Source organism: Danio aesculapii, chromosome 5 (assembly GCF_903798145.1).
Source record: "Danio aesculapii chromosome 5, fDanAes4.1, whole genome shotgun sequence".
NCBI lineage: Eukaryota > Metazoa > Chordata > Actinopteri > Cypriniformes > Danionidae > Danio > Danio aesculapii.
The window spans coordinates 45,296,314-45,316,677 of record NC_079439.1 but is presented as its reverse complement, the minus strand read 5'-3'; the positions used below and the strand labels follow the sequence as shown (position 1 = coordinate 45,316,677).

At 36.3% G+C, this 20,364-nt stretch overlaps 1 protein-coding gene across 2 annotated transcripts in view; it reads left to right on the top strand.

Annotated features, from left to right (window-relative positions):
- fras1 (Fraser extracellular matrix complex subunit 1) overlaps positions 1-20,364 on the top strand; it is a 252,169-nt gene that overhangs the window by 106,228 nt on the left and 125,577 nt on the right. For both annotated transcript variants that reach the window (XM_056458293.1, XM_056458292.1), the window contains exons 15-18: positions 7,642-7,785; positions 11,009-11,149; positions 13,362-13,502; positions 17,416-17,583. In XM_056458293.1, the coding sequence (XP_056314268.1) occupies positions 7,642-7,785; positions 11,009-11,149; positions 13,362-13,502; positions 17,416-17,583 (594 nt within the window). The remainder of the gene's footprint in view (positions 1-7,641; positions 7,786-11,008; positions 11,150-13,361; positions 13,503-17,415; positions 17,584-20,364) is intronic.

Here is a 20,364-nt window from a genome sequence, read left to right as displayed (position 1 = left end):
ACTATATATTTTTTTTGATAGTCTACAGAACAAACCATCATTATACAACAACTTGTCTAAATACCCTAACCTGCCTAGTTAACCTAATTAACCTATTTAAAGCCTTTAAATGTCACTTTAAGCTGTATAGAAGTGTCTTGAAAAATATCTAGTCAAATATTATGTACTGTCATCATGGCAAAGATAAAATAAATCAGTTATTAGAGATGAGTTATTAAAACTATTATGTTTATAAATGTGTTGAAAAAAAAAATCTCTGTTAAACAGAAATTGGGGGAAAAAATAAACAGGGGGGCTAATAACTCTGACTTCAACTGTATGCATTGTTTTCCCTCAAAGCTTCAAACGAAATCTAAAGAACTATGCTGTTTTGGATTTCTAAAAGTGTTGCATGTGCAAATTTCCCCAGCTTGGCCAGACTCGGCTCCAAATTACAAAAAATGTTGTGCGCTCCACCAGCCCAAATAGTGTCCTGTGCACCAAAAGCAAACATCCACCAACACTACGATGACATCACATTTGCCGTGCACACCCAGTCGAACTTGCATATGCGTAGAGTATGAACCAGCCTTAAGGTGTGATTCATGTGAAATGCTCGAGCTGAAAGATCTGAACTTTGGCGAAAATTCACACCACAATAACCAATCAGGAGCTTACTCTAGTTGCGGCCAGCATCCAGGTGCAGCTCTTTGAGCAGTTGGTGAAACTCACCAATCTGCTTGTGCCTCTGAAGGATTTGATGGACCCAGAAATGGCACTCAATGAGTCTGCACCGTTTTTCAGCCTTCCATGGCACATACAACACAGCTACCCTCTCAACAAAATCCATGTCAGCCATTTTGCAACTGGAGTGATTTCGTGCCTGTTGTGAAGTGAATTTCATGCGTGTTCAACCATCTAATTATGTACAAATTGGGCGATTTACTCATGCAAGGCACGTCCGGTGTGAACGCCCAATAATGGTAGTGTTATTAGCTAATTAGGGAGACCAGTAGGGGATGTCTAAGTAGATCCCAGTATGCAGACGGGGAAACTATGAAAAAGGACTTTTGGATGAGACATTAAAACATAGGTTTTGATCCTCTGTGGTCAATATAAGCAGCCTCTTAATAATCCCCATTCTTTGAATGACTCTGTCACTCTCTAAATGCTGTGGTGAACGTGCTGGAGTCATTGTGCTGTGACTGCCTTTACGTTATCAAAGTGGATTCTGTAGTAAAGGACTAACCTGTTTAAATGCCTCATTCATCAATTCTTTCAGATTAAGCTCCATTTACTTCCCTGGTAACCAAAAGTGCCACAGATTACATTTAGACTTTTAATTCCTGTTGTACAACATTTTGCGTAGCTCTAAAAGGTCAATTTGGTCTTTGCTATTAAAGCCAGATGGAGCATTATTGCACCTGCAGTGCATTCACTCCTTGCATAAGAATCAACCTGAAGACGTGTGTACCTGGTACCTTGTCAAGCCTCCTGACTCTAGCAATCCAATCTGGAGGGAATCACGCATTAGTGGCCTGCTAACTGGTCTGTGACTGGGAGCACTAGACTATACGGCAATTACTGCAGTCCCCGCTCTCATTTAATTTCACACTTTAATAAGCCTCTCCCACAGATTGGACTGTATTGTTCTACAAGGGACAAGATGGAGACCAAATATCCAGCTTAGGTTGAGCATGTTATGGTGGATTTATCGAGAATGAGTCTTAGTGGGAGACTGAATGTGGATACCATTTTGGTCAAATTGTTTTACATTCTGACTGAGTACAAATGCAAACACGTTGACGTTAATACTGTACGTTATCTAGAAATGTGGGAGGCCTTAAGATGTTTTTTTATTCTTAAAGGGGCCCTTGATAAAGATTTCACTTTTTTAACTTTACTTTGTTATGTTGCTGTTTGAGCATATACTTACAGAATTCACTTTTTAAAGGGATAGTTCAACCAAAACTGAAAATTCTGTCTTCAATCTTCACTTGTCATAATTCTCTTTCAGTTTTTTTCTTCTTCTGTTGAACACAAAACAGTTATTTTAAGTTGTTTTGAAAAATGCTGGAAACTTGTAGCTATTGACTTAGTATTTGTCATTCCAACTATAAAGAAAAATGGTTACAGGTTACATATTTTAACATTTTTCAAAATATCTTCTTTTGTGTTCAGCAGAAAAAGGAAAGTCGTAAAGGTTGTGCAAATATATTTTTGGATGAACTGACCCTTTAAGGCCTACTGCACAACAAACACTGGTACTGTAGGGACTAAAATGAGCTTCTTCCTGGGTTTGGCTGATTAAAATGTCACCATGATCTGCTTTTGAAGATTTATCATAGTGTCATGCTACAGCATGCATCAGTTGCAATTCCAACTCGACATACATTCACATCAAATATTAACTCAGTGGTAGAGTTACACTCACGGGACACTGCACTTGTTCATTAGGACAAAAGTACATTAGTGTCATGCAGGGACGGACTGGGACAGCATTTTCACCCTGGAAAAGTTATTCTAGCTCAGGCGATCGGTGAGTGAAGAGAGAACAACAAGGCCAAAGTCACGGTGGCAGGCCAGATTGACCATCAGGCCACCGGGAAATGTCCCGGTGCTCCCTATGGCCAGTCTGCCCCTGGTGTCATGTGCTCTAAAGCCTTGGCAGTTAAACATTTCATTTGTGTGTTGCTATGCACTTTTTTTCTGAGCGCACTTCTTATTGTATAAAAATTGTCTGATTGTCAAAACCACACAAGATTTACTTATCATGGTGGCTCAGTGGTTAGTACTGTTGCCTCACAGCAACAGGTTCGAGTTCCGACTGGGTCAGTTGGCATTTCTATGGGAAGTTTGTTCTCCCCGTGTTTGCGTGGGTTTCCTCCAGGTGCTCCAGTTTCCCCCACAGTCCAAAGACATGTGCCATCAGTGAACAAAAATAGGCAAAAAATCGCAAAACAAAATAGGCTGTAGTGTATGAGTGTGTGTGTATGGGTTTTTCCCAGTACTGAGTTGCAGCTGGAAGGGCATCTGCTGCGTAAAACATATGCCGGAATAGTTGGTGCTTCATTGCACTGTGGCGACCCCTGATAAATAAAGGACTAAGCTGAAGGAAAATGAATAAACATACAAGTTTGGCTTTACTGCTCAGATAATTTCAAAATGGCTAAACCAACATCACAAACAATTAAGATAATTAAGCGGGAATTGGGATCCTATTTTAGCCATATCACCCATACACAATTTATATAAATCTTCACCTCACAAGCATTAGATTTCCTTTAAAATGGATTAGACAATTGGAACACACTGACCAATCAAAGGAGATAGTTTATTTCTGAGGGTGGAGCTTTAAGAGAAGGGAGGCGAAACAGTGCGAATAAACTAAATAAAATTACAATTGAGAAAAACAACAATGTATGAACATGCTACAATGCACCCCATAAACACAATTAAGCCCCAAAATAGCAGCCCTGTGCCATTTTTTAATTTATCTAATTTCCAGTGTCATTATAATGTATACTTGCATTTTTTGTTTATTATATCTTATATAACTTTTCATATTTCTTATATAACTCTCATTACTATATACGCATTGTACATGACACTACTTGGCTATCTTAAAATGTATACTTTCACGTCAGCACCTTTCAAGAATTCTTGCAAAACTTTAAAGAGTTGTACTGACAGACATTCCCAAGTGTGCTGTCACTAATTTTTCTAGCGCACAGAGCTTTTCAAACCCACTAAACATGGTTACCTACGTCTCTTGTTCACACTTTGTTGTTGGCTGTCAAAATATTTGGTCCTTTTCCAGCTTCTCAGGGTTCTGGGCCGGTTTGGTGCCAGTTTGTGTGAGAGTTTGTGGAGATGTGCCATGTAGAAGCGTGAATGTTGCACAGCGGGCGTCGTGCCCAGACTCCTGCTTTAATCCAGAGCACTAGACTCACAAAAAGAATGTGAGAAGGTGTCTTGTGACCTCATTGCTGCACAGCATAATTAGAGACTGCTTCAACAGATTCACAGGTGTTCATCGCAACTTATATTGTACTGCAACTGTTATGTGTGAACAGTTTATCATTGTACAGTGCCCAGCATAAAGGAGTACACACTGACATATTTCCTTGAAGAATTTAAATTAAATCTTTCTAAAACCTTAATTATTGGTTTTACATTAGAGTAGTCAGTACCAAAGGCAAAATTGGAATGATTCTATTTAAATAATAAGATCATGGTGCAAAAATAAGTACAAGAACATAGAATAAAATTATATTCAACTGATAAAACAAATACAAACTAAATTTTAGTTAGTTCTTATTTCAGACGCTGCATCCTTTGAAAGATGCATTCGAAGGCTGCTGTGTCATCGTGGCACTACAAAGGCTGTCTCATTTTAAAAAAATTGAAGGCTTCTTTAAATGCAGCCTCAAAATGCATTCATTTTTCCCAGGTAATGAAGAACACAACCGGTGGATCCTTTGCGACCTCAAACATCCTAAGATTCATTGCGCGCTGATAACAGCAGGAAGTTTGTTTAAAAGAAAACTCCGGATTGAATGTATGAATTCGGTTTTATTATATATGGATACCTAAACACTTTATTAAACAAAAAGAGTATGACATGTCTTACTAAAAAGTGATTTTATAGACCGTTTACATTTTTATGTGTACATGTATGGATCAAAGGAAATATATTTCCAGCTTTTGTAAACCTTGTTTTGCCTTTAGATTGCTTAAAATAACTTTTAAAATCATGAAAAAAAGTAATTACATTACTTATTAACGGCAGCTGTTACTGTTGCTAGGTGACGAGATCTGTCCTTTGTAGGCAGGGTCATCTCATTTCAAAATGCTCAATTCGGCCTGTGGAGTTTGATGGTCTTTGAAGTCTGCATCCTTCTGAGGCAGCTTTAGTTGTAGGGTGTAAACATTTTTACATGAATGAATATAAATATTTAATGCAAATGTGTATTGTCTGTATTAACTGCGAAACTAATCTTTTTAAATCTTCTTTTCAAATGTGGGCTCTATGGGCTCTATTTTAATGATCTAGGTGCAAAGTCTAAAATGCGTGGCGCAAAAGAGTTAAGGGTGTGTCTGAATCCACTTTTGTTATTTTAAGGATGGAAAAATACGCTCTGCGCCCTGGTGCATGGTCTATACGTGTGTTTTGAGCATAACATGCATTAAACCAATCAGAGTCTCATCTCACATTTCCTTTAAGAGTCAGTTGTGTCGCATCAGGGCGCATTTGGTATTTACAAAAGGTGGAATTTGTACGTGGAAAAACTTATCGATTCACTAGCAAGAAAACAGTTAAACAGTCCATCTGCAGCACAAGGATAAAAAACGAGACTTCTCCATTCGGCCTCTTTACTTTCTCTTTACTTTACTTTTACTTTTTACTTTACTCCTTTACTTTCATGAATAAGGCAACAGTGTTGTACACACTCCACTGAAGACATCCATTATCCAACATATTTAATTTCGTTTGTTAAGTGCAAAGATTTGATTCAAAACTATTTATAAATTCAGTTCTAATTTCCAGAAAACGAATAAATGAACAATAATAATGAAGTGTGGTCAAAAAAACACGTCCTATCACTATGATGCATTCGTCTCAAAAACCCGACAGATGGACAAATCTAAACTTGTTTTTATTAAAACAAATATAAATATGCATATAATAAATAATACTGCTTATAATAATAGTATTATAATAAACGTGAAGGCATGGAGGCAGAGGCTTTTATATTTATGTAGAAAAGAATACTTTTTGTAACATTTTTCATAAGTAAAGATATTTGTGTATTGCTGTACATCCTGTGTGTATTAAGCAATGTGTACGCGTTTTGGACCTGCATAGATATGGCGCATAACTAACGCACTCTGCGCTAGACTTTAGAGCAGCTTTCAGTTCATCAATGGAGCAGTCTATTTCAGTTCCTCAAAATAGCAACGCACCAACAATGCGCCTTAACACACCTCCTTTTTAGACCGGAACACCCATGAGTGCACAAAGTGGCTCAAATGGATTTGCTATTTGTACAACGTGGCGCAAAACGGGAAAATTAGAGTTGCGGTTTCTCAAAATAGTAACAAATGCCACCAAACACATCTTATGCCTTACTGCATCGGGTGTATAATAGGGCCCTATGTGTTTTAATATAGAGTAACAACATCGATTAACAATTCTTGTAGGAAAAAATTAAAATCTAAAATAAATCAGCAGATATAAAGCCTTCGGTTTTAAAAAAGGAAATCATCACATTTTTCTCATACTTGGTATTATATTTTAATATGAGTCATTTTTCATCATTTTAGAGGTTTGCTGTGGACATGAGCTTGAATTATGCAAGAACTGTAATACTGAGAAATGTTATAGCATTTTTAAACAACTGTTTCATATTTGAATATATTTGAACCTGTCATTTATTTCTGTGGTGGTGAAGATGGTGAGTTTTTGGCATCCATAAACATTAGTGTCACAGCATGCTTTAGAAATCATTTTAATATGCAGATCTGCAGCTCAAGAAACATTTGATATCATTGTAAAAATGTACATGATTATGTGATGATTGATTAATGTTGAAACCACCTTTTTATCAGGAATTTTCAAGAGAATAGAATGTTCAAAAGAACGTTTAGTAAAAGTCGATATACTATTGTATATAGAAAATATTTGACACATTTTTACAATAATAATATAAAATGCTTTGCTTTGACTTTTGACCAGTTTAAAAATGAATTACTTTCTAACATCAAATGTTAGAAAACCAGAAAATGTCACTTAATAATGCCAGGCATCATGTTTTGTTCAGAAATGTTAGAAATTTAGTATCCTTTTTTTTGCTGTTTGATAGAACCAGATAAAATAGTTTTTCTCACAGTTAGGTGATTTTGAAAGTGCTCTCAGCTTTTCACTTATTCTTCATAATTCTCTCTTCATCTCTCTCAGTTTCTTGATCTCTTTTTTGTCTAAAGTAGAGATAGCAGACTGATTAGATTTCCAGGCTCCTGAGATAAATTTATATGGAGCAGTTCAGTAAATTTGCCTAAGAGAGATTGAGCTCGTGCCCTGGCTATCCAAATTTAGGTCACTTATTTCATCAAGCAAATACACAGATAGGAAAAACTAAGAGAATAACTCTGCATATTTACCCAAAGTCCAATCAAGCCTTTCCAAATGACTTTGAAATTCATGGCCAGCTGCTTTCGAAAACAAATACAGATATAATTATTAGCATGGTTTTGGTTTGGTGTATAATCATTGGTGTATAAAGCATGATATTGTTTTAACAGATCTGAGTGGGTGATTATAGAAGAAGGTTATTATTGGGTTTGTGTTATTTTGCTTGGATGCACATATGGTTTGCTGTATGGTTTTGTGTCGTTCAAACAGTGGGATTTTATATATGTAAGTGCGTTCTTCAGGCTTTTTCTGTACCTTTTACAAGCTCCCTCAGAAAGGTCATCTTTTGTTCTTGTCTGAATGACATGTTTTCTCTCGCTGCCAAAGCAACGTCACTTTTATTCCTCAAAGAAAAGCCAAACAAGGACAGAACAGAAAGTAACCTTGTAAAGCCTACATTTGCTGCTGCTTTAGTTTTCTGCAGTCACTTTAGTTTTTAACATGTTATTTAATTCTTTCTTTTTTAGGTTGCCATGACTCATGCTCATCGTGTCAGGGGGCGGAGCCTCAGGATTGTTTGACATGCTCAGACTCCTCCCATTTACTGAAAGACGGATACTGTGTATCTGACTGCGGCCCAGGCTTTTACACAAGTCAAGGCAATTGTTACGGTATGATGAGACAAATTCTGTTAGTTAGTTATTTATTTTGTGTGAGTTTCATTTTCTGTTGGTCAGTAGTGAAATTAAGCTTGTTTATACGTTTTGTTTTTGAGATGTTATTTGAAATATTATGTTTTGTGTATTTATCATATATTGTCGAATACAATATATTACCTTTGCTTACATTTTCTCCATGCAGTTGTTGTTAAAAGTCAACATTTGCAACTGGACAATTGGAAATGGTTGATCTTACATTACATCTTTAAGTGTATTAGTTGAAACTGAGTTGAAAAATATCACATTATAAACACATTTCCTTGTCAGATGTCTTCTAGCCTCGAGGTACATTCAGATCCTCAAACATTTAGACAACATACACACTGCAAAGTTTAACAACCACATTTATATATGGAATTCAACTCCCTAAATGATTTAGTGTGTGTATGGCAAATGACTCTCTCTTTTACGCTGTTGTCACTATAATTTCATATCGACTATTTTTGACCAATTTTACGGTACCAAAACTGTTATGTTTGGAAGACTGCTTCAAAGAGTTCAGTCTTGCAGTGTTGCTAAGGCTTGCTTGACTCATAAATCAATCAACATTTAAATATACATTTATTTATTTAGGAGATGGTTTTACTTACAAATGGAAATTAAAGAAGCTCTTCAAACCATTAGAGAGCAGCAATAAATAGATGCCATGACAAGTGTTAGTTTACTCAGTTTAGCAGTTTTATTATTATTATTATTATTATTATTATTATTATTATTATTATTATTATTATTATTATTATTATTATTATTATTATTATTATTATTATTATTATTACTAGTAGTAGTAGTAGTAGTAGTAGAAGTAGTAGCAGTAGAAGTAGTAGTAGTAGTAGTAGTAGTAGAAGTAGTAGTAGTAGAAGTAGTAGCAGTAGAAGTAGTAGTAGTAGAAGTAGTAGCAGTAGAAGTAGTAGTAATTCAGTTTAATTATGATACTTAAATACTGCATTTTTGTGACATTTTAAGCACTTTTGTTTAGCTGAATTAGATTGTCGGATGGTCATAATAACCACTTTTTGATGTACCAAAAATATTTCCTAAAGATTTATAAAAAAGAAATTTAAAAAATACTTATTTTCAAAATACAAATTTATTACATCATTTATCATTAGAAAAAAAAATAGGAACCTATTAAAGTTTTCAATTTAAAAACTGTAGTCTATTGTCATTTATTCGGCAAATAACAAGCTGGCCAGCACATTCAACTTTCATCAGTCACAATTTGGCCATTTGAATAAAAAAAAAAACTAATGAAAACATAATAATAATAATGAGCTTCACGAGTTTTAAGAATAAGGTCCAAATTTTTAAATAAAAGTCACTTAAATAAATAAAAGTCTCTACAGTAGCGAAAGATGACCTCACTTGAAAATATTTGTTAGCATTGGCCCAAACTGATTGGCTGAAGTCCCGCAGAAGCGACAGCCAATAGAGGATTCCTCATGGTCTTAAAGCATTTTTGGGTTATTTTTCATTTTTGGGTTATTTTCACTATTTATGATGGCATAGCAGTCAACATAGGACAAATGAGCTCATGTATAGGACAAATTCTGGACCTTTGTCAGTAAGGAGTGGGTCTTCTGAACCCCCCGAACCCCCCTTGGCTACGGGCCTATAGTAGTAGTAGTAGCAGTAGTAGTATTAGTAGTTGCAGTAGCAGCAGCAGTAGTAGTACTGTAGTAGTAGCAGCAGCAGCAGTAGTAGTAGCAGTAGTAGTAGTAGTGTTTGTAGGAAAGTGTCTGGTGCATATGAAGTGCAAAAGGGTGTGTCTTCTACAGGTGGTTTGTCAAACTCAAATATGTGAAGCGCATTGAGAAATGCACAATGTTTTCCCAGAAATAATAATAATCAAGTTCATATAGTTATTAGAGTTGACTGATGATGACGTCAATATTTTCAGATTATTTTCAATAGTTATGTTTGATTTTTTTAGCCTGTTCTGGTAATACGACTGGCTCAAGCCTCGTAATACTACTTGCTCAACACAGTTAGTTATTATTGTGGACTTAATAAAAAGAAACACATGTCTGAAATGTTTGTAAATATATCACTAACAACTAGCTGTTCAGTTTAATTCTACTGTACACACTGTAGAGTTTTGCATATGCAATTTTCAGGTGTACTCCAGAATTTACATTTCCTGCTATTTTACTTACTCCTTGTCATCCAAGATGTTCATTATTGTGAGAAGGGATTGTGTAGAGCTCTTTGTAAACTGTAATTTGGACTTTTAACCTCCTGCTATAAGTAGAAACATCCAGGAGTTTCTCCTCAAAAACCTTTATTTCTATTTGACTGAAGAAAGATAGACATGAACATTTTGGATGGCATGGGGGGGAATAAGTGGTCTGGAAATGTTCATTTTAAAGTTGAACTATCCTTTAATTCAGGTGTTGGATGCTTTTGTCACTTCTGAGAATTACTAAACAGTGTGTATTTGTACAGAACAGGATTAAGCTCTAAAACTGACAACCAAATCTAGCCTCAAAGAGTTTGTGATCTTACTAAATATATTGTGTTGTTTTAAAATCTGTTTGCTTTGTGTCATGCGTTCAACCTTTAAGGTGCACTCAGTGTTTTTAGTAGTTCGTTTTATTTGATTATATTGAGCAAGTATTGTGATTTTGTACTGGCTTGATGTATCATCTAGTTGTCAGACTGTCATGGCATTTTAATGACCTTTTTCATTGTCTGTTGATGATAATGTTGTTTCTTGTACTGTAAAGACAAAGCCTGCTTCCCAAACGTCACCCTGTCGACACTACAACAAATGCAGAATGACACTCCACATGCCCGCTTTATAGTGGAGAACTTAAGCTGCCACACATCCAGCTTGTCTATTTATCAGAAGAAGAAGTGTGCTGATGGGAGTTTGTTGGGTTTCTGACTATGGATAAAAATAGCTTGTGGTTTGAGCATTTATACTGTATTTTGTATTGATATGCTGACTTGAAGGTTCTCAGGCTTTTCTATATTTGTTTGTTCTATTTTTAATTGAGGTTTCTAATAAGTGTTTCTTACTTAACCTCAAATTATTTTTGTCATATGAGGTTATAATAAATTGAAAAATAAAACTTCTTGTAAAACATGTTTCTATAATTTTTCAAGTCAGTTATATTTACATCATTGCAGTGTAGCTGTTTTATTTAAATCAGATATTTTATGTATTTCTTCGTAGCTTGTGACCCTTCCTGTGCAACCTGCCAACCTGACAGCCCCAGCTGTAAGAGCTGCCCTGGAGAACACGCACTGCATCATGGGAAATGTGCACCACAATGTCCACCGCAGTATTACAAGGATGACCACGGCCGATGCCAAGGTGAAAAATTATCTCTTTCTGTTTTTATATTTTGTGCAACACCTAGGCTTACTGGCAACCAGAAGCTCATAAATCTCTTTTCTAGCGAATTGAAAACATATTCTTCATTCTGAAACCCATTTTCTCTGCCAGAGATGCTCTTTTGGAAAGTTTCCCTGTCATTTGGACTCAATCCGTTGAAATGTCTTACCTAGGTTTTCTCCGCAAAACCGCAGGGCTTAGAAAATTATCATTGTAGTGTTATGCTCGATTAATTTTAAAATCATATTTAAAACCCTGTCAAAACCTAATCCTGTGGTGTTTAGTTAATTAGCATTTTTTGCAGGCACCTTTATCTTTCCAACTGATAGCATAGAGGGTAGTAGCTAAGAAAAATACAATTGATTGTTTTGAAGACAATTGGAAGGTGAGCTGTGGTTGTATTCACTGAGGGTGAAGGAGATTTGAAGTTTCCGGAAGAGCCTGTGTTATTCAGCGGTTGTTATCTCGAAATAACCTGCCTTGGAATGTTGCGACCGACCAATTAGAATTGAGTATTTCAGACAGTCGTGTAACAGCAGACATCCCAAGTCTCCCAGAATTTCCTGGAGTCTCCCGCAAATGCATAAAGACACCCGGATGGCCGCAACTGAATCATAATCTCAGGGAGTCGCGTGTCTCCTACCCGGTCCTCAAATACGTCACGCACCCCACCGTCTGCTCTTCAGAAACGTTGCGCTTCAGACATCTCCCGCAACCTCTCTGTCTCCCCAAAAATGACTTTTTCTAACTTGGGATGTCTGTAATAGGTAAGGGATGAAGTACACCCAGGTGTTATGTTATGCTAATTTTGGACTGGTATATAAGACTGAAGGACTTCTGCGAAACCAACCACCTGAATATACTTTATCCTGCATATTACACAGCTACATGCCACAAAACATGAAAAATTAGACATAAACATTGTTCTGAGCCATAATAGTTTATTAATTCTCTAATTAAAGGCAAAGTTGACAGAAATGAAATGGCTGAATGGAGCATACATTAACCTACATACAATTTGGCGCCATGTAACAGACATAATAGTATCTAATTGCAGACTTGCATATGCAAGCTAAAGGCTGATTTATACTTCTGCGTCGAGTGATCGGCGTGACCCACGGCGCCTGCTTTTCGCGTAGTCGTACATTTATACTTCTGCATGCTGTTTATGTTGCTCTGCAATAACACTTCCAAAACACTAGCTGGCAAAAGGTTTTTATGTTGCTCTGTGTTGTTTCTTTACTGATGTTTTGTTTTTTCTGAATGCCACCTTAGTGTACAAGTAGCTAAAACTCGTTCATTCAGAGGCAGGATCCAACGGACGTGCAACATCAATAATCATACTACTTCACGGGACTAGACACTAGTAAACACTCGTTCTAACGGGTTCGCGCTGCTCTCAGTCTCAATATATATATATATATATATATATATATATATATATATATATATATATATATATATATATATATATATATATATATATATATATATATATATATATATTTTTTTTTTTTTTTTTTTTTTTTTTACTATATATACTGTTTTTAGCTGTCATACAGTCATGTTACATGCTATCTCAAAGCAATTTATAGTTTTTATATTTAGTTTAATCTATTCATTTGTATGATATCATTCATACATTTTAGATTTGCCCATCCCTAAAGATGGTAGGATTAGAGGTGGGATTTGGGGGCATGCCTCCTTTTAAAAATTGTACACTTTCATGTGTATTAGCTCTTCTGACAATACATATAATAGTTACATTTCCTCATCGATATCTATTTAAAAACCCATATATTTGCACTAGACAAGTCCCTTACTTTCCTTTGGCCTAGCCTCGGATTTATCTGGGGTCGCCACAGCAGAATGAACTGCTAATTACGCTGGCATATATTTTTTTTTATGCAGCAGATACCCTTTCCAGATGCACAATAGACAAGTGTGAAATTATTTAAAAACCATATTACACTGTGAACCTCATGAGAATTTAAGCAAACTAAGAAACTCCATAAGTGTTATGGCGTAAGTGTTATAGCTCTCCCCTACTCAAGAACTCAAACAGACTTTAATGAAATTGCCCCTGACAGGTTATATGTTAGAAGAGGTCCATGTTGCTTTATTTCCACTTCGGTCTTGTTAGCTGTTTTGTAAATCCCTGTGCTGATTGATTCGTCTGTTGTTTTTCCAGCGTGCCACAGTTCGTGTGCGTCCTGCTCGGGGCCTGCTGTGTCTCACTGCACCTCCTGCTCAAAGGCTCTGATCTTGAACCAGGGCCAGTGTGTGGAGTCCTGTGGAGAGGGCCTGTTCTCCAGAGCGGGACACTGTCACAGTACGACTGTATTTATTCAACTCTTACATCATACCGTTGTGAAAACTGGGTCACGATAAAACAAGATAGATCACAAACACGCTGTTCTAAGGAGTTTAGATTGCTTAATACTAAACAGCGCATCTGATTTGACCACTCACTAAATGATGCAACACATCATTAAATATGAATTTTAAATTTGGGCAGAGAACACAGTTTATAGTTGAATATAGACAAACAGACAGACAGTACATAACTTGGGGATTTTTTTGTCCAATAATAGTTTAGTGTGTTACCTTTAGCCATTAAGTATAGTTGTCCCCTGCCCCAGTGTGTCAATCACTGCTGCATTGCGGATGAGTGTGTGTGTGTGTGTGTGTGTGTGTGTGTGTGTGTGTCCTGAATACAGATAACTTACACTGACTCTGTGTGAAGACTCAGACCATTTGTTCATAGAAGTATAAGTTTTGTAGAATGGATATAAAATGAGGCTGTAGAAAGTACAAAACCTAATTAGTACTGTTCAAAGGTTTAGGATTGGTGCATATTTTTTAGAAATCTATACTTATATTAATCAAGGTTTAATTAAATTGATGAATTAGATTAGATTAGATTAGATTAGATTAGGTTTGATTGATTGATTGATTGATTGATTGATTGATTGATTGATTGATTGATTGATTGATTGATTGATTGATTGATTGATTGATCACACACTCATGTGAGGGGTAGTTTTAGAATCTCTTTTGAGATTAGGAAATATTATTTAATTGAAATAAATACAGGATTTTATTTACTACTAATAATAATACTAATGTTTCATGAATTTAAGAGTGGAGAAAAGGTTGATGAATGAAAATGATTGAATAACAAACATGCATTGTAAAAAAAATTAACCCAGTTAAAGAGCCCATATTATACATGAAATAGGGTCATATTTAGGTTGTAAGGGTCTCCAACAACAGTCTAATATGCATGCAAGGTCATAAAACACTTTGATGGTCTTATAATCTGCATTTATTTTTACCTAATTATCCCAACGACTCCCATATGAATCGTTCAGCGATTCATTTGTTCCCAAACCCCTCCTCAGCGCGAAGCTAATCTGCGCTGATTGGACCGATGACAGCCTGCTGCGATTGGTCGACAGTGACAGGCTTCAGCACGAGACAGAGTGAAATGCCCAGCTGGTAATCAACTATATAAAAGTAGTCACAGTGCACACGCGCTTCATAGTGTAAGGATTTTCACACACACACACACACACACACACACACAACCCTCCTCAGAAGAACTGGGGAGATCGACGCGAGTCTCCTAGCCTCTCTCTCTCTCACACACACACACAACGCTCCTCAGAAGAACTAGGGAAAGCGACGCGCGTCTCTCTCTCTCTCTCTCTCACACACACACAACGCTCCTCAGAAAAACTAGGGAAAGCGACGCGAGTCTCTCTCTCTCTCTCTCTCTCTCTCTCTCTCTCTCTCTCTCTCTCTCTCTCTCTCTCTCTCTCTCTCTCTCACACACACACTCACACAACGCTCCTCAGAAAAACTAGGGAAAGCGACGCGAGTCTCTCTCTCTCTCTCTCTCTCTCTCTCACACACACACACAACGCTCCTCAGAAAAACTAGGGAAAGCGACGCGAGTCTCTCTCTCTCTCTCTCTCTCTCTCTCTCTCACACACACACACACAACGCTCCTCAGAAAAACTAGGGAAAGCGACGCGAGTCTCTCTCTCTCACACACACAACGCTCCTCAGAAGAACTAGGGAAAGCGACGCGAGTCTCCTGTCTCCTAGCTTACGATCACCATAGCAACGACAAACGGCAGTGGAACGCGAGCTCACAAAAGCCTTTAACGTTAAATCCGTAAACAAAGCGGCACGCGTCGCGTTTTTAACGTGGCTTACATGTGATAAGAGAATATAAAGAGTAACCGCGTGTACTGTACCAGGTTAACAAGTAACAAAACACAATAAATACATAATTTGCAAGTTAAACGAGGCAACAATTTTAATCGCACTTACTTACACTAGTGAATAAACCTCAACCACTGACTCTTCACAGTTCACAACTCATCTTTGGGTAGAGACTGTCAATATTATCCATCTGAGCACAGCGTGACTTCATTCGACCGGCGGCGTCTGTGTGTGTGTGTCTAGTGTTTTTCTGTGTTAGTGGGCGGGGCCGCAGGTTTCAAATCTCCCTGGTTTGCGCGCGTAACTACTGGCGAGGCTTGTGTTTCGTGGCTGCGTCATCGCGAAACACCTAATGACTCGTTATCAAGACGACTCGTTTGAAGCACTATGAGTCGACTCTTTTATAGATGAATCAATAGTTTTAAACACTGTACACTTACAGATTTAAGCCTTAGCTGGATATTTCACTTCACTTAGAGCTGTGTTACACACTACATGGAAGGGCATTTTCAAAAACCCATAATATGGGCTCTTTAAAAAAAAAAAGCATAATCCTTATTTCCTTTCGCTTTTCTTGTTCACTCAGCTTTTGAAAACATCAGCTGCACTGACCTAAAATTATTTGTCAGTAATACAAAAAACATTTAGGTTGGTTAACGTCAGATTATTTATTAGTTTTCTAGAGAGGTGAACTACTCTGTGACAAAACTTAAGTTGTGCCAACTGAACTTTTTTTTGTTTGCAGAACTGGAATGTCTGAAGTTGAGTGAACAAAAAAAAAACAATCCTTATTTCCTTTTGTTTTTTCTCTTTGCGGTGAACAACAATTTCTGAAGTTGAGTGAACAAAAAAACTCTTTTGGAAATTGGTACTAAGAAATAATACATTATTAGAACAAACAAACATAGTTCAGTTAAAAAAAAACTCTAACAGAGACAAATGTTAACAAAACATTTATTAGACAACTAGAATTAGAAACAGGACAGAAGGCAAAAAAACAACAACAATGGTAAGAACAAGACAAGGATCAAAACATGGCAGGACAAACAGGAGAAAATGCTTTGTAATTCTTAACAGGGAAAAACAAAGACTCAGCAAAGAGTCTGTGTGAATGAGGTGTCTTGATAGTCTTAGTAATCAGTCCATCATGAGCTTCCAGCTGTGTCTATGTAATCAGAAGGAACCTGACACAGATTCCTCCATTTGAATTATAGTTTGAGCATTTTATTTGTTATTTAATTATTACAGGATTTTATGAACATTAGATATCAAATACATTTGATTTCTCATTTGAGAATGCATTTTGGTTTATTATTTGATTGAGATTAACTCAACTTTAAGTAATAAGTTGGCAAAAGCTCTTTTGGGTGAACTTGCAAAGTTTTGCTCACAAAACTAATATTTTTAGCTTAATGAAGACAATTTTGATTTTGGTTAAGTAAACGTGTTAAATGTAGTTGTACAGACAGTTTTACAAATATTTGCCAAACCAACAAAAAACAAACAAACAAACGAATAATTTAAACTGTTTTCAAGTTGAATTTTTTACAGAGTGTTGATGCTTGCATGAAATTTGAATGTTATTAATTATCTGGATGTACTCTATGGTCACCTTGACAAAGCAGCTATTAAATGTTTGAGATTTCAATTAAACTCATAATTGTTCGTCAGTCTAAAGTGATTATATTAAAGCAAAATAAGCTAAATGTATAGTTCACCCAAAACAAATCATTCTGTCATTGTTTACTCATTGCATCATTTCCAAACCTATTTGGCTTTCTTTTTCCATTTAACACAAAATAAAATAAAATAAAATAAAATAAAATAAAATAAAATAAAATAAAATAAAATAAAATAAAATAAAATAAAATCTCACCAAGGTTTTGAAGCTTTTAAGGGTGAGTAAATAATGGGTACATTTTCATTTTGGCTGAACTATTTCTTTAAAGACAAACAATATTTCCATCTTGATGCAAACCTGTGTTTGTGTGCATGAACTTCCCTCTGTGCAGGTTGTCATTCGTCCTGTAGGGTCTGCGTGGGTCCAGACTCCTCAGACTGCACACAGTGTGTCAAAATGGAAGAGGTGCTGCAGCCTCAAAGTGGACATGTCTCTCACGGGTCCTGTGTGTCTGCCTGCAGGCCACAGCATTACCTTGAAACAGATCGGACCTGCAGAGGTGAGCAAACAAGAAAACATCCTTTTATTTTTAATCTGAAGATAAATACGCCAAACATATACAGTGTTGGGCATGTTCTTTTAAAAGAGTATTTAGTTATAGTTACTAGTTACTTCTCACAAATATGAACTAAGTTACATAATTATAAAAGTAATTAATTACCAGGGAATGTAAATATTGCGTTACTTAAAAAAGATATAATTTGTCAAATGATTATAAAATAAATATATAACATTGTACACTAATCTACACTATTTTAATGTTGTTGTGGGACAATGTTGGAGACAATGGCAGCATGTCTTCAACTATATTTCTAGATCAGGAATGCACAAACTAGGGTTCGCGGGCCAAAGTTGGCCCACAATAACCTTTGATTTGACCCGCCATCCCATCTGAGAAGAGAGGAAGAATGATAGCGATGGTTTAGAGATTGTCATTTCAAATCTAATGTAACCTTGTTTGTTTGTTTTATTCTTAAAAGCTAACTGAAATTAAATGTTTCCATTAAATTGTTAACTTAATCAGAATTATTTTAAATGTACATACAGTCACGAGACGCATAGAGGACAAATGAAGGCAAGATTCTGCTTGACTAGTGTACTCATCGTTGAACTCCACTGTGTTATAAATGTGATTTGTTATTGTTTTATTTTGCAATAAGTTATCATTTTAAATGTTATGTTGCATTAGTTAATATGATTTAAAGTAATGTTTTTTATTACTTTTAAGTCTTATGACATAAATTAGGAAATTACCCATGGCAACTTTAATCTAATATACAGTAACTTGGGATATTTACCTTCAGCCAACAGTCTGTCAATGATATTTGGCTTTTGGCACTTTATACGAAAAAGTTTGGGCACCCCTGATCTAGATACTGTTCTGTTTTATTCTGTCTGGGTAGTAAGTGTGACGCTGTGAGTTCAGCTCTGCTAATTTTCTGGTGGCATGTGACAACGTAAGGTGCCTCATCAGATTAGAATTACTTAACAGCGTTGTAATGGAGGAAAAAGTAATTTATTTGATTACTCATCACTGAAAGTAGTATCTACGTGAGTAACGCTGTTTATTTATCACACCGTTATTCCCATCACTGGACATATATAAACCTCTTATTTTAACATGTGTTTACAAAAAAAATCAATGATATTGGTCAGCTTTGAAGTCTGTCTGCGGGTTTCAGAAATATTCAACCAATGTTAAGCATCAAAAAGAGTAAGCAAAAACTTAAAGCTCCACTCTGTTTACATTTTGTGCTACACAAACTTTGCAGTGTTGTTTGAATTGGAAGCAGAAATACAGAAATGCATTGTAGAAAGCAATTAGTTGACTTTAAACAAAGACTTTAGACGAATTACCATGTTTGTAAACATTCAGAATGTGTGCGCAGCAAGGTTGAGGAAAAAAAATCGGGAGCGCTAACATTTACAGCGAGGGAATGACATCTAATGCAGTATAGAGTTGTGTTGTTGTCTTAGAAATAAGTTATATTGATTACATATTATATATATTATTTACATAATGCTTTCGGTGTATTATAACAGCTTGTCACCCAATGATAAGCACAGTGATTCAGCAAAATTAGCATTAAAGTGAACGGCGTTCGTCTGACAGGTCCATTTGCGATAGCACCCTCCCAATGAATATTGGATAAGACGAAATGGCCAAGCTTCCAGCCTGACATATACAATCTCATTGAAGCTCCAAGTGATTTTACAAGAAATTAAAGGCCTACAAGTCTTTGGATGCCAACAATTTTGTTCTGTGTGGTCATGTGCAAGAAATAATGTTCCATGATTACCAGATTCAAAACTTTGTAGTGCTAAAAACCGAGGTTCTGCCTAGCCAAAGACAGAGAAAGATACTATATGGCCTGGGTAATTAATCATCAACAAGCAAAACAACTGCATTCTGACAGCGCACTGCACCTGTACGGCAGGGTATGTGAACTTACACTTTCACGTTTCATTCTTAGCATTCAGTGTCCGCAGTTTAATGAACCATATGTAACTGTTTTTGCTGAAATCACTGCTGCAATCAAAAACAAGTAATGTGTATGATTCAGCATAGCCTGAACTTACCAGATATAACATGAGAACTGCAGAGTCAAGCACTTTTAACTAAATCCTCACTTCATTCAGCTCCCTTTTAGCCAAATATGTCTGCGGTTGGCATTAAAAGCAGTGTGGTGTATGGTAAAAGTTTCGAATTTGGCATCCTACCACACAAAACGACTTGTTTGCCATTGCAACCTGTGTCTTTTTGCAACCGGTAACCCATGTGACGTAGGTTGGTAATTCGTCTTTAGAATACACAAGACATGTCACTTGTATTCTTTTCAATAGGGAAAAGTATAACTGTCAATATGGTGAATGAAGCCCCTCCTTCTAGTACAGGAGCCAATCAGCGATCGTTATATGGCGAATAAAGCCCGGCTTATAGTACAGAAACCAATCAGCAATCGTTATAGAATGACAATTCTCCAGGGGAAGTGATCAGACCAGACATGAGTTTCTGCAGATTTTGTGTGATACGAACATTCAGAAATTAAACTAAATAGACAGTTGTTGTTTAATTTTATGAGTTATTCATAATATGAAATGGAATCGTAATCGTAACTTGGCAAGTAGTTTTGGAGAATTTGATGTTTCCCCATTCAAACAGAACGCCCGAGCATACTGCCCAAGAGTTTCAAAGATGGCCGCCGAGTGACTTGCCTTTAAGGGACTTTGCTTTAAATAAGTGTGTTAACACATTGCTTTTTTTAAAATCATTATTTAT